Source organism: Vanacampus margaritifer, chromosome 6, assembly GCF_051991255.1.
Source record: "Vanacampus margaritifer isolate UIUO_Vmar chromosome 6, RoL_Vmar_1.0, whole genome shotgun sequence".
In the NCBI taxonomy this organism is placed as follows: domain Eukaryota; kingdom Metazoa; phylum Chordata; class Actinopteri; order Syngnathiformes; family Syngnathidae; genus Vanacampus; species Vanacampus margaritifer.
This window is the reverse complement of record NC_135437.1, coordinates 25,423,437-25,435,686: the sequence shown is the minus strand read 5'-3', so window position 1 is coordinate 25,435,686 and position 12,250 is coordinate 25,423,437. Positions and strand designations below refer to the sequence as shown.

The following is a 12,250-nucleotide window of genomic DNA, read 5'->3' as shown; positions in this document are numbered from 1 at the left end:
AAAAAAATAAGAATTCCCATACCGTTCACCTAAACCGAACACTTCAAAATCCAGCCAGAGTCGTGGGGCCGCCAGGAGACCCGAAGAGGGACCAAAGAAAAGAAAGAAAAGCGAAGCCCAGCACCGACCAGACACCACCCACCGGGCCACTATTTTACACACAGGCTATTTTATTTTTATTTAAAGAAGAACTTTCTTCTTATACATCACTGTTAAAAATTCACTTTCAATTAAGCAACATTTGTTGAATGTAAGTAATAAAATAAATTTGAATCAAACTCTAGTTACATTTAAAATCAAGTAACCGGTAATGTAACCAAGTTACTTTTAAAGTCTAGTAATCAGTAAAGTAACTAAGTTACATTTTTAAGGCAACTGTGGCAACACCGCTTACCATGAATCCCTTGATCTGCTTCACAAATGAAGAAGTGTATTGAAAATAATTATAATTTTGTAACCCTACTTTTAAATGGATGCATCATTATAGTGTACCACATTCCCTCCACAACAAGCAGCTCATAATGAAAATACCTGCCACACAGTAGCCATTTCCATTCCCCTGATGTGCTGATGACTCCACATACTGTTATGCTACCTGTAAAGAAGAAAAGGATTGCCCGTAGTTAATGAGTAGCTCTAGCAACCTTTGCGCCTCTTGGGAAGTCTTGGGCATGCACCAAGTTGTCCGAAGACTGTTGCTTCTGTTCTCATAAGTTTGACTGAAGCAGAAAATACATGGAAGATGGCTAGGCTAGGTAGTTAGTGGGACAAAAAGAAGTAAACATCAAAACAAAGTGGTGTGCTGCTGTCACAGTATGTATGCTCTGAATGGTCCGTGTGTTCGGTATCTCAGACATGGCCATCGTCAGAACCAAATCTTCAAGAGGTCAGTGTTGTTTTGTATATTTCACCTACTGTTTATTTCACTAAGTGCTTTGTCCCACGTCAATACCTGATAATATTTCACCTGTTATGGATTAACGATTCTTTTCCGTTTTTTAATAATGTCAGGTCTCACAACCTTTGAGAATTAAGGGCGACTGTGTTGCGATATTAACGTTATTGTTCCAGTTTCCACAGAGCAGCTTGTTTGGAGAGGCGTTACATGTCACTCCAAAGACACGGTGTGCTCTGTGAGAGTCACTTGTTAATGATTTATGGACTTACAGTATGTGCCGTGGATCTTACAGACTACTGCTTAGCTGGAAAGAGCTTTATAGAATTACATGACATTCCACTACAGTGAAATCCCAATGTCAAATTGAGTATGTTATTAACTTACTGTGGTGTACACGTTCACGCGCTTGCGGAAACATGGTAATGGCTATGGTGACATAATTATGTGGAAATGTCACAATAGGACATTAAGACTTTTGTCAATCGGGTTCACTGGTTTACACTAAATGAAACACATAGCGCAGGGGTATGCAGTTAAAACCACCAGGATTCTGCAGTTATTAGAAAACTGATATCCAACTAACTTGAAGAAATGTGTGAATACATGTTTTATAATAAGTGAAACAAAAAAATCATTTACAGGCTATATCAAAATTGGGGATATATTATAGCAGTGCACAAAAATTGACTCATCTGTCCCTCAATAAATCAACAATCTGTTTATAAATACTGCATGTCATGAGTGTTTAAATGTGACCTAAGGAAGGCATTATTAAATTGTATGATGCCGAACTTAAAAAAGGGGTAAACAAAACTTCATGTTGCCACATTCCTGACAAGAATTGCAGCCCGGAGTTGCATGTGAACCTTCACCTAAAATTAATTGCATGTGGTGCAAAAAAAGACATTTCCCATTTTACCCAATAGGTCACTCTGAACCTACAGTATATGACTGAGTTGTTCCATTCAACTTGACCTTGAGTTACAAATCATTATGCAAATGGCTGGTTTTACTTATTTTCCAGAATTACTCAAAATATAGAATTTTCTTTATGGTGGTATCTCACTGAGCAGTGAAGGTATGCGAGTGTTTGTGAACGTAGCAAATGTTTCTTATTTTTTGTCAGGGTTTGTTGGTTGCAAACAGATACAAAGATGTATGCCAGCTGTTTGCACACATTTTTAATGGTGGCAAACAGTTTTTCTTGGCGCCAAATTGATTGTGTAGGAGGAGAACGTTTGTTGGCTCGAATGTAAGGCTGGATGGTGTTGAATGCAGAGAAATCGGTAAACAGCAGTCTGGTTAAAGTATATGGGTAGTCAAGAGTCCAACCCTTATTGGAAGTTAATCCAACCTACTGATGGATATGGTAGCCAAACTCTGACAATGGACCAAATCTGGTTGGGCGAACTCCCATGCACCCCCTAAGACGCCACTGAATGGAGTAGAGCTGGTCCACTGCTCTACAGTACTCCCAAATAGAGTGGTCCGCATTCTTGATACTCCCGGTTGTTTTACTGCTATTTGACTGATTTTGCCAGGCCCACGGAATATTGTGTTCTATTGCTATACATGGAACCTACCAAAAGGATTAAAGTCTCTACTTTCATAAGGAAAAAAAATTGTATCTGTTTCCGTTTTGAAGCAATTAGTATTAGAATATAGTTAAGTTTCATCATTAGTCACAAATCTGTTGAAAACAGTTGCAACATGGCTGATCTCTTATACTCTGCTGCCACCTGCTGGCCGTTTTTTTGGGGGGTAAAAACTAACATTGGTTTAAATGACCTCTTCAGGTTAGAGGCTGGATCAAAGCCTTCTATATGCTCTAGCACAGTGGTCCCCAACCTTTTTTCCACCACGGACCGGTTCGTACAAGTCCACAACTTTCGTGGACCGGCAACCCAGTAGGTTGGGGGGTGGGGGTGGGGGGTACTTGGCTGTTTGGCAGCTGATTAAAAAAAAGGCTACAACAACAAACGCAAATCCACTATGTATTTTTACGTACCTGTACTAGCAGCACAAACACCATAACAAGGGTAACAACAAAGCTTTAATATGGTAATGCTTATGAACGAATCAAGCAACACAAAAGCTGGGGTATTGCGTAGAAACAACAATAAATGTGAAGCCACATTTTTATGTAACTATATTTGCAACGCCCTCCTCAAATGCGCCAACATAACAAGGCACCACAGAACAAATCTAAAGCCCATGAGTAACTCACTCACCATAACGCTAAATTGCCGCGGAACGGGCCATCATGCGTGGGAATCTCCTGTAGCTGTAATTCTATGCACCTTTCTTTTTCTTCTTGGTCAAAGGCTCCTGTATTGTCTCATCACTGGGCCTTTTCTCCGTTGTAAAGAAACTTTCCAAATGTGTCTGTTTTTTACTCATTTTGCTAACTTGTCGATTAGCATCAGCGCTACGCGACTGAGATAATTCTCTGAGAATCTGGTCACTTTTCAAAATAAAATATTCCTTTTTTTTTCTGGAGAGCTCAGTATTGTTCATTCGGTAATTTTACCGATTTGACATTTTTATTTATTTATTTTATTTTATTTATTATTTTTCATTTTGTATGTGGGTGAGTAAGTGTATGTGCATGTGCGTGTGAGTGTGTATTCATTAGTTCACCTAAAACCTATTTAAAAATCCCATACCGTTCACTTAAACTGAACACTTCAAAACCCAGCCAAAGCCGTGAGGCCGTCAGGAGACCCGAGGAAGGACCAAAGAAAAGAAAGGAAAGGAAAATCCAGCACCGACCACACACCACCCACCACCCACCGGGCCACCAACCAGAGTCCTTCACCAACCCCAGAAGCATCCAAATTCCAACAAATCAGGGAGACCTCAAGAGACCAAAGAAGAGACAGGAAAGGAAGGAAGGACAGACGAAGCAGAGTGAGATCCACAGACACCAGCCTCCACCGATTCAACGACCAGTGGAAGAAGCAGATTGTGTCTGAGTTTCGATAGATGCTGGTGTGGTGGATCTGGCATGCATGAAAATCTCCACCAAAGGGGGAGCCGTTGACCCCTGCCAGGACAGAGCAAGCACAACACCTCAGGGCCCCCCAGGCCACGGCAGCGCCAAGGGACAACCCCCGGGCCCCACAGGGGCCACCGGACGGAGAGCAAACCCAGGAGCAGGAGCGCCCCCCACCCCAACACGGCCCGCGCCCCCAACCCAACGCAGCAGGACGGGCACTGCAGGCCCGCCAGGCACCCCACCAGTCCACAGCCCCCGCTCCCCCTACGACCCCCCCTGCCATCCACCCCACCCAGCCCCAGCGCCCCCAGGCCCCCAAACACCCAGACACCCCCACCCCCAGCACCCCCTCACACAGCCACCCCCAAACCAAGCCGATCCCCCCTGACCCCACCCCCACCAACCGCCAGCCCCCCAGCCCCCGACCCCACCATCCCGGGGACCCCCCACACCCAGGCATCGGTGCCGAAGAGGGGCCGAACAGCGGAGCAGAGAGGGCACCCGCGCACTCCCCACCTCCCGCCGCATGGAGGGACGGAACACCGGGGGCAGAAGGGGAGATGGGGGCACCGGGGGACGGGCGGCACCCCCGAACCCCAGGTCCAGCGGGGAAAGGCCCCGGTCGTCACTCCAGCGTTCTTAGTGAATCTTAGTGAATATTACATTTGTGGAATATGAGTTATGCAGCAAAATCCAGCCATTTTTATCCATCTCACAGGGCGGCCATTTTACCATTTGCTGTCGAGTGAAAATGACATCACATTTACTCAGGGCTCAGGCAACGATTAATCACAGCTCAATTTTGTGAAGCTGAGCTTTGTGCAGTTTTGTGAAGCTGAGCTGTGATTGGTTGTTACCCAAGACCTAAGCAACTGTGATGTCATTTTCACTCGACAGCAAGTGGCAAAATGGCTGCCTTTACTAGATTTCCCCTTTAAGGCAGGATTCAAACTGAGGTAGCAGCTCTGATTTCCGTAGTTACGGCATTCCAGAGCTCTGCAGCTCGAATCAAAAACACTATTGAACCTGTGGACTTCTTTTGGGCTCTTGACTTTTTAGGATGACATTCGCCCAAAAATTTATTTGTGTCAAGAATGAAGAAATGACAGGTCCACAAACGTACCATTGGATCATCCAACAACCATCCATCCATTTTCTGCTGCTTATCCGAGGTCGGGTCACAGGGGCAGTAGCCTTCCCTCTCCCCAGCCACTTCGTCTAGCTCCTTTGGGGGATCCCATGGTGTTCCCAGGCCATCGTCTCTCCGGCATATTCTGGGTTGTCCCCGGCGCCTGTGGCTGGTGGGACATGCCCAGAACACCTCTCCAGGAAGACGTCCAGGAGGCATCCAAACTAGCTTCCAACAGTCAGACAGAAATGGCTCTGACCCTTATTTGGACAGCCAAAATGGCCTTGACTATAAATGCAGGATGGCCACCGATTAGCCAAGATCCAAAGAAGAGGAGGAGGCACCGTAAGCGGGCCTACCTGACTGGTGATGACAGGCATGAGGTAGAAAAGCTGTAAAACTGGGTGCATCTTGAGGGAAGGGAATTTTAGTCTGAAAAGGGATTTTGGACAACTTTAAATTGGAATTAGAACGCCTTGGCCTTACTAACATGTTTTAGAGGTTCTAACTTGCATGCAATAAACTAGTTTGCACAGTAAAGCCTCGTTTCCACCGCTGGTATCTACTCTACTGTACTCTATTCCTACTTGTCTCCACCAACAAATCTACCCGGCTCTGCTCTACTCAACTGTCTTTTTCTGGTACCTGCTCCTTTGCGGGCATTATGTTTGGACTAACGTGCAGAAGGTTCATAGTTGGAACCATTATCCACAATATAATTTATTATTTATAAAAAAAAAAAAAGAAAAGATGTTCGTCAGTAGACATATACACAAAATCATGTATATCACGACCCTGTTTTTTTTTTCTCATGCTCTTCTTGTTCTTCTAGATATTCTGGCAGATCAGAGCAGTCCTCTGCTACAAGACCCTGACATGTTCAGCAGCTACCCAGGCATGCAGTACTCAAGCATGGAGCCAAGCGTGCCCACGCCATATTACTGCAGTCAGAACTACTATCCCCAGTACAACGGAGAGGACTGGTACTCTCACACTGGCCTGTATGAACTAAGGAAAACAACACTGGAGGTCAACTATGGCGGTGATAGGGAGGATGTCTCTGCTGTCATGCCTGCTCTGTGCAAGAGGGCCCGGCATATGTCACAAACTGGACGCATCAAAGGGGAGGAGCTATGTGTTGTTTGTGGAGACAAGGCGTCCGGCTACCACTATAATGCTCTCACCTGTGAGGGCTGCAAAGGTGAGAGTACAGAATTTGTGTATTTCTGGATGGAGATGAGTGTACAAGTAATTCCACACTGCCAAATTAAACAATGTTAGGAGTGCAGGCTCATCATTTGACAAAGAATAGGTTCAGGTCTACCTCCTCCGCTTTCTGTGGTGCTAGGTTCCCTCTCAACTTTCTAGAGCACAATACAAGAGACACATGAGCTCCGTTGCATTAATGCCTGCCATTGTGCTGAATATTCTATGTCAGAATGTCCTATAGCTGTTTCATAGTTATCCTCTGTGTCCGTGTGCGTGTGCGTGCATGCGCGCGCACGTGCCTGTGTTTAATAATAACTTTCCAAACATGGATTTTGATTACAGTGGAACCTCGGAGTTTGAAAGTCTTGAAAGTCGTACAATTCGGACTTCAACCCAAAAAATCGGAGTAAAAAATGCCTCGGAGTCGGAACTCATTTTTGGAGTTCGAACACCCAAAGCAAGCTAAGCTGAACGTACCTTGAAAACGGGTAGCCGAGTGAAACCGAGCAATGCCGAATGCTCACGTTGCGGTAGGTGAGACTGCTCATTTCCAGTCAGATCGTGAATAAAAAGACAACAGTGCAAGTTGGGCAGCAAAGAAAAACATACAGTGCTACGAACCAAAGTGGAATTAGGAAGGAGATTATCGCACCGTTGTAACTACCGTGACTACTTCTGTAAATACTGGCACGAGGACCCCCCTTAGCTGTTCAACAACGTGCCTGACGTTAAACAACGCACGCTTAGTAGTCTAACAATATGCCCAATGTAAAATACACAAACTCAGCACTGAACTAAAGCTATCATTAACATAGCATTTATCATCCACTGATGCCATCACACCACAACAGGTAAGGTAAGGTATTTTTATTGTTTGAATACTGTACTGTACTGTGAATGTATAAAACATTAATAGAAATTAAAATGGGAATTTTCTGTTTTTGGAGCTAGGGAACGGATTAATTGCATTTACATTATTTCCTATGGGGAAAAAAATATATATTTCAACCAGAAATTCACTATTCATTCCCAACGCCATAATCAATATAACATACTTGTTTTTTTACCGCTATATTGTTATATTTGAAATTCCAAACATTCAGCTCATTCTGTGCACCTTGGAAACAATTTTCAACATGCCAAAAATTACCATTCATCAAAAATTCCAAATTTTCACCATTCAAATGCCGTACCCTCAAACAATGCAAAAATTACTTTTTTTTTGTTTTGTTTTGTTTCTCTCCTCTTTCCTTTTTTTCAAAACGGATTCAAAACGTTCAAACTTTAAACTGATCAGTTCATCCCTACGGCATTTTTTTTTTTCCTTCAAAATTTCAAACTAAGAGCTAAAAATTTTTATATTTTAGTTTTTCTTCTCTCATCTCTACATGTATTGACTGATTCAAACCATTCAGCTAATACCACCAATCTGTTGCCCACAGGCACCAGGTAGCCCCAAAGCACCATATGAGTAGCTCCTGGGCTTGTTCTAAAATTACTGTAACTCACCAGTAAGGGGACATTGAGATTTCCAAGAAATGTTGTAGAAGTGATCATTTCAAAATACAAATATTGGCAGAGATTTATAGGAAAAGTGTTGCATTTTGAAATATATATATATATATGTTTTGTAATTATTGTGAGAAATCACAATAATGAGATAAGAAGAAGAAATAGCTCTCAGCTTCAATAAGTTTAGTGAAACTTAATCATTAATTGATTTAATTAATCAAGCATTTGATTGCCAGTTGACAGTTGAGCAGGAACTGGCTTTCGCGTATTGAACGGACACACCCACAGCGTTTGAGAGCGGACGCAATGGCATGATTTCTCATGATTTTGAAACCTCAATTTATAACTTTTTTTAGCCATGAAAATTTGGCAGGTTTGTTACTACACTCAGAGTAGTTTCACTTTACAGGGGCTTTAAACAATTAGGCTGTATCTTAAACACTCTCTGAAGGACAAAGTGCAAAGAGCAAAGCGATTGCCTTCATAACTGAACATTTCCTTTTGTCCACCATATTAAGGTTTCTTCAGACGGAGCATCACAAAGAATGCCGTGTACAAGTGCAAAAGTGGAGGTAACTGTGAGATGGACATGTATATGCGCAGGAAATGCCAGGAATGTCGACTCAGGAAATGCAAGGAGATGGGCATGTTGGCAGAGTGTGAGTGTTTCTCTTTGTCATCCAAAGAGAGTAAAAACATCTTTTCCAGAATAAATGATCAAATACCACAAGAATTATAGTAAAGACCTTCTTTGTTAAACTTTGACTTTAATATTATGTTAAGAATTTATAGTCACTTTTTTACAAAGATATTCTTATAGGATTGTGACTTTTATACAAAAAAAACCCACATTTTTAAAATGACACTTGTTTTCCGCTCTAAAAAATGTGAATTTGTCATCATTAGTCAACTCTTTTTAATTCCTATGACATATAGGGGTTTTGATTAGCGTTAGAATTACGAGTTCCTCAGAAAATTGTCTCCTCTCTAAATCCTCAGAACTAACATTTTGTTTTTGGCATCACCATGCATACTCTAGAACTACTATTACAAAAGACAGTTATTCTAAATGCAGCAACACCTTCTAATCTCACATGGCCTGATTAATTTAACATGAGTAATGGAAGTACTGAATGTCTCACACACGTTTTTCACACAACCAAAAAAAGGCTCGCTCAGGCACCACTGTCACCACTGTCTTGCCAGAATAAGAAATTTACAATGAATTCATCCATATTCAAAAACCAAACTGATTTTTGGCCTTGAAGCTTTAAAGCTTCCTTTCCTGTCGGCTGCAGGCCTGCTTACGGAGATCCAGTGCAAATCTAAAAGGCTAAGGAAAAACACAAAGGCCTCTCCAGGACAGTCGACTGGAGATGAGACTGAGGCAACAGACAGCAAACAAGTTACATCGACCACCAAATTGTCAAAGGTACCGAACAAACAAAAAATACATTCATCATGTCCAGTTTGCACTGCTAATTCCTAGCGTTTCTCGACCTGTTGGTTTCCAGGAAAAAATTACTAAAGAGCAGCAGTCACTCATGAAGGCCATTGCAGACGCCTACAACAGACATCAAATTCCTCAAGAAGTGACAAAAAAACTGGTATAGTGCTTTCATTTTCTTTTTTTTTCTTTAACAAATGCTCTTAAAATGTTCTTTAAAACAAAACAAAAAAAAAATGCTTTTTAGTTGATTTGAATGTCATCTTAAATTATTGCTGTTTTCCCATGCTAGCTACAAGAGGAGTACAGCGTGGAGGAAAATTTTCTCCTTTTGACAGAAATGGCAACAAGTCAAGTCCAAGTTCTGGTGGAGTTTACAAAAAATATCCCAGGTTTTATTCTTCTAAACGACACTGTATCTGCTTTAGTAATGCTAAGAAAGACCAAAGAGGAAGAGGTATTAATTGTGTTTTTTCCATGTCTCTTCTCCAAGGCTTTGTGTCCCTGGATCATGAGGATCAGATTGCTCTGCTTAAAGGTTCAGCAGTAGAAGCCATGTTTCTGCGCTCTGCTCAGGTTTTTAGCCGAAAGATGCCCAGTGGACACACTGAAGTCTTAGAAGAGAGGATACGTAAGAGTGGTGAGTCCACAGAAGTAGTATGGTGGTCTAAATGAATTTCTTTCAGGAGTTTATGGGGACTTATTTGGATTAAATTGACCCCCAAAAATGACTTTTACAAATGTTATCCTTCATGAATCTATTGATGCATCATCTTATTATTTGCGGCCATTGGAGTGAGATCCTCCATGTACATAATTCATCAGCTGAGACGAACGTCTTGGTGACCTGTTGATCTCTCACCAGGTTTTGGTTACACTGGGTCACATACTCATACTGGGTTCTGTTTCATTCTGCGTTTGTGCTTGTGTGTGTGTGTGTGTGTGTCTGTCATTGCTGGCAAGACAAAAGGGTCAATAAAGAGTGAAATATTTGAAAGAACTTTAGGATAGGTTTAAAGGCAAACAACATAGTAAAAAAATATAGACAATACATAGATGACAGCATGTTAAAACCCCATTTACACTGACCAACAAAAAAAAAAAAATGTGAGAGTGAATAGTTGTTTGTCTGTATGAGCCCTGTGATTGGCTGGCAGCCAGTCAAGGATGTACCCCACCTCTTGCACCACAAAGCTTTTTATTTATGCGAGCCGAGGTATCAAGTTGGACAGCTGACAGAGTGACAGCAGGAGAACGTCACTGGCTCCCTCTGCACTGCTCAAATGTGATTGGTGGTCAGCGGACATTCATACATAAAGGCCAGTGGGGAAGAGTGAAAGAGGCAAAACTGTCTGAAGAGACCATTGTTCCTTATCCAAACATCAGAAATGCTATTGTCCAAATGTGTCTCTCTCCTGGGCCCTGCTGGCATTTGTGAATGAATAATGATGTGTCCAAGCAGACATACATCTTTTTTTAATCCAGTGAATTTCAAATAAAGTTATTTTAACATACAATAGCATTGATCATAAATTGTAACTTTTGAGCAAGAGGTTCATTTAAAAAGAGACTGACACTTGGACTACCCATCCATCCATGTTCGATTCTGCTATTCCTCTTTGGGATCGTGTGTGAGCTGGAATCTTTCCAAGTTGATTTTGGTTCATGTGATTACCTTCATTAACTCATTCGCTGCCATTGACGGCTATAGACGTAAAAAAAAAAATTCTATTAATTTCACATTTTTTTCCACTTTTGCCAACAAGAGTATGAAAACAGAACAGATAGAAAATTTGTGATTAATTGTGAGTTAACTATTGAAGTTATGCGATTAATTACAGTTTTAAAAATTAATCGTCTGACGCCCCTAATTTTTAATAATATTTTCTTTTTTTTTAAATTAGGAGCGTCAGGCAATTCATTTTTTTTATTGTAATTAATCACATGACTTCACTAGTTGACTCAAGATTAATCACAAATCACGTCTATTGCCGTCAATGGCAGTGAATGAGTTAAAGGGGAAGTCAACACCCCCCCCCCCCCCAAAAAAAAAATCTGGACAGTAATATGTTATATGTGACCTCACTAGTTTAAACATGACATTCTGATTCATATTACATTTGTGGAATATGAGTTAAGCAGCAAAATCCCGCCATTTTTATCCATCTCAGGAGCGGCCATTTTGCCACTTGCTGTCGACTGAAGATGACATCAATGTTGCTCAGGGCTCTGGTAACAACCAATCACAGCTCAGCTTCAGAAAACAGGCTGAGATGGACAAAAACGGCTGGATTTTGCTTCATTACTCATTACACAAATGTAATATTAATCAGAATGTCAATTTTAGACTAGTGACATCACATATAACATATTATTATCAAGAAATGTTTAAGGTTGACTTCCAATTTAAATCTTGTCAATTTGTTCTAAATGGTCGTTTGTTTGCTTTGTCAAATCAGCTTTTTTGCCGTTGTATAACTGCATGTTTTTGTCATTCAGGCATTTCAAAGGAGTTCATCACACCAATGTTTAACTTTTACAAAAGTATCGGTGAACTCCACATGTTGCAGGAGGAGCAAGCCCTTCTCACTGCCATAACCATCCTGACACCAGGTGAGTGCCTATCAACTGATCCAAACGCAGCTTTCTTGTGTCACAAAGTTGAACATTCAAACGTCTCAATTAATAATAAAATCTACTGTAGATCGACCTTACGTGAAGAATCAACAGGCTGTAGAGAACCTGCAGGAAGCCATGCTGGACGTGTTGAGGAAGCTGTGCGTTTTGCAGCATCCGCAGGAGCCTCAGTACTTTGCACGTCTGCTGGGCCGCTTGACCGAGCTGAGAACACTCAACCATTATCATGCAGAGATGCTTACGTCATGGAGGATGACCGATCACAAATTCACACCGCTCCTTTGTGAGATCTGGGACGTGCAGTGAAAGGCCGCATGGGATGTAACATGGACATTTTCAAATTTAAAAAGAGAGTCAAGGTCCACAATGGTGTATATGAACTGGTGTACATATACTTCAAATAAAACTCCTGTACAACTA

General features: G+C 41.7%; 1 protein-coding gene and 1 long non-coding RNA gene across 8 annotated transcripts in view; one reads left to right on the top strand and one right to left on the bottom strand.

Annotated features, from left to right (window-relative positions):
- LOC144053199 (uncharacterized) overlaps positions 1-7,021 on the bottom strand; it is an 18,219-nt gene extending 11,198 nt beyond the window's left edge. Inside the window, exons 1-2 of the long non-coding RNA XR_013294353.1 lie at positions 6,712-7,021; positions 532-595 (exon numbers count right to left, since the gene is read on the bottom strand). This is a non-coding gene — a long non-coding RNA (uncharacterized LOC144053199). The remainder of the gene's footprint in view (positions 1-531; positions 596-6,711) is intronic.
- Positions 1-12,250, top strand: part of nr1h4 (nuclear receptor subfamily 1, group H, member 4) — a 17,982-nt gene extending 5,732 nt beyond the window's left edge. For 4 of the 7 annotated variants that reach the window (XM_077567350.1, XM_077567348.1, XM_077567349.1 and 1 more), the window contains 8 exons: positions 5,858-6,226; positions 8,265-8,405; positions 9,015-9,178; positions 9,261-9,353; positions 9,486-9,585; positions 9,687-9,833; positions 11,693-11,806; positions 11,898-12,250. In XM_077567350.1, coding sequence (XP_077423476.1) covers positions 5,858-6,226; positions 8,265-8,405; positions 9,015-9,178; positions 9,261-9,353; positions 9,486-9,585; positions 9,687-9,833; positions 11,693-11,806; positions 11,898-12,136 — 1,367 coding nt within the window. In that variant the 3' untranslated portion in view covers positions 12,137-12,250. Of the gene's footprint in view, positions 1-442; positions 887-5,857; positions 6,227-8,264; positions 8,406-9,014; positions 9,179-9,260; positions 9,354-9,485; positions 9,586-9,686; positions 9,834-11,692; positions 11,807-11,897 lie in introns of those variants that run through there. The other 3 variants (XM_077567353.1, XM_077567354.1, XM_077567352.1) reach the window with 3 other exon arrangements.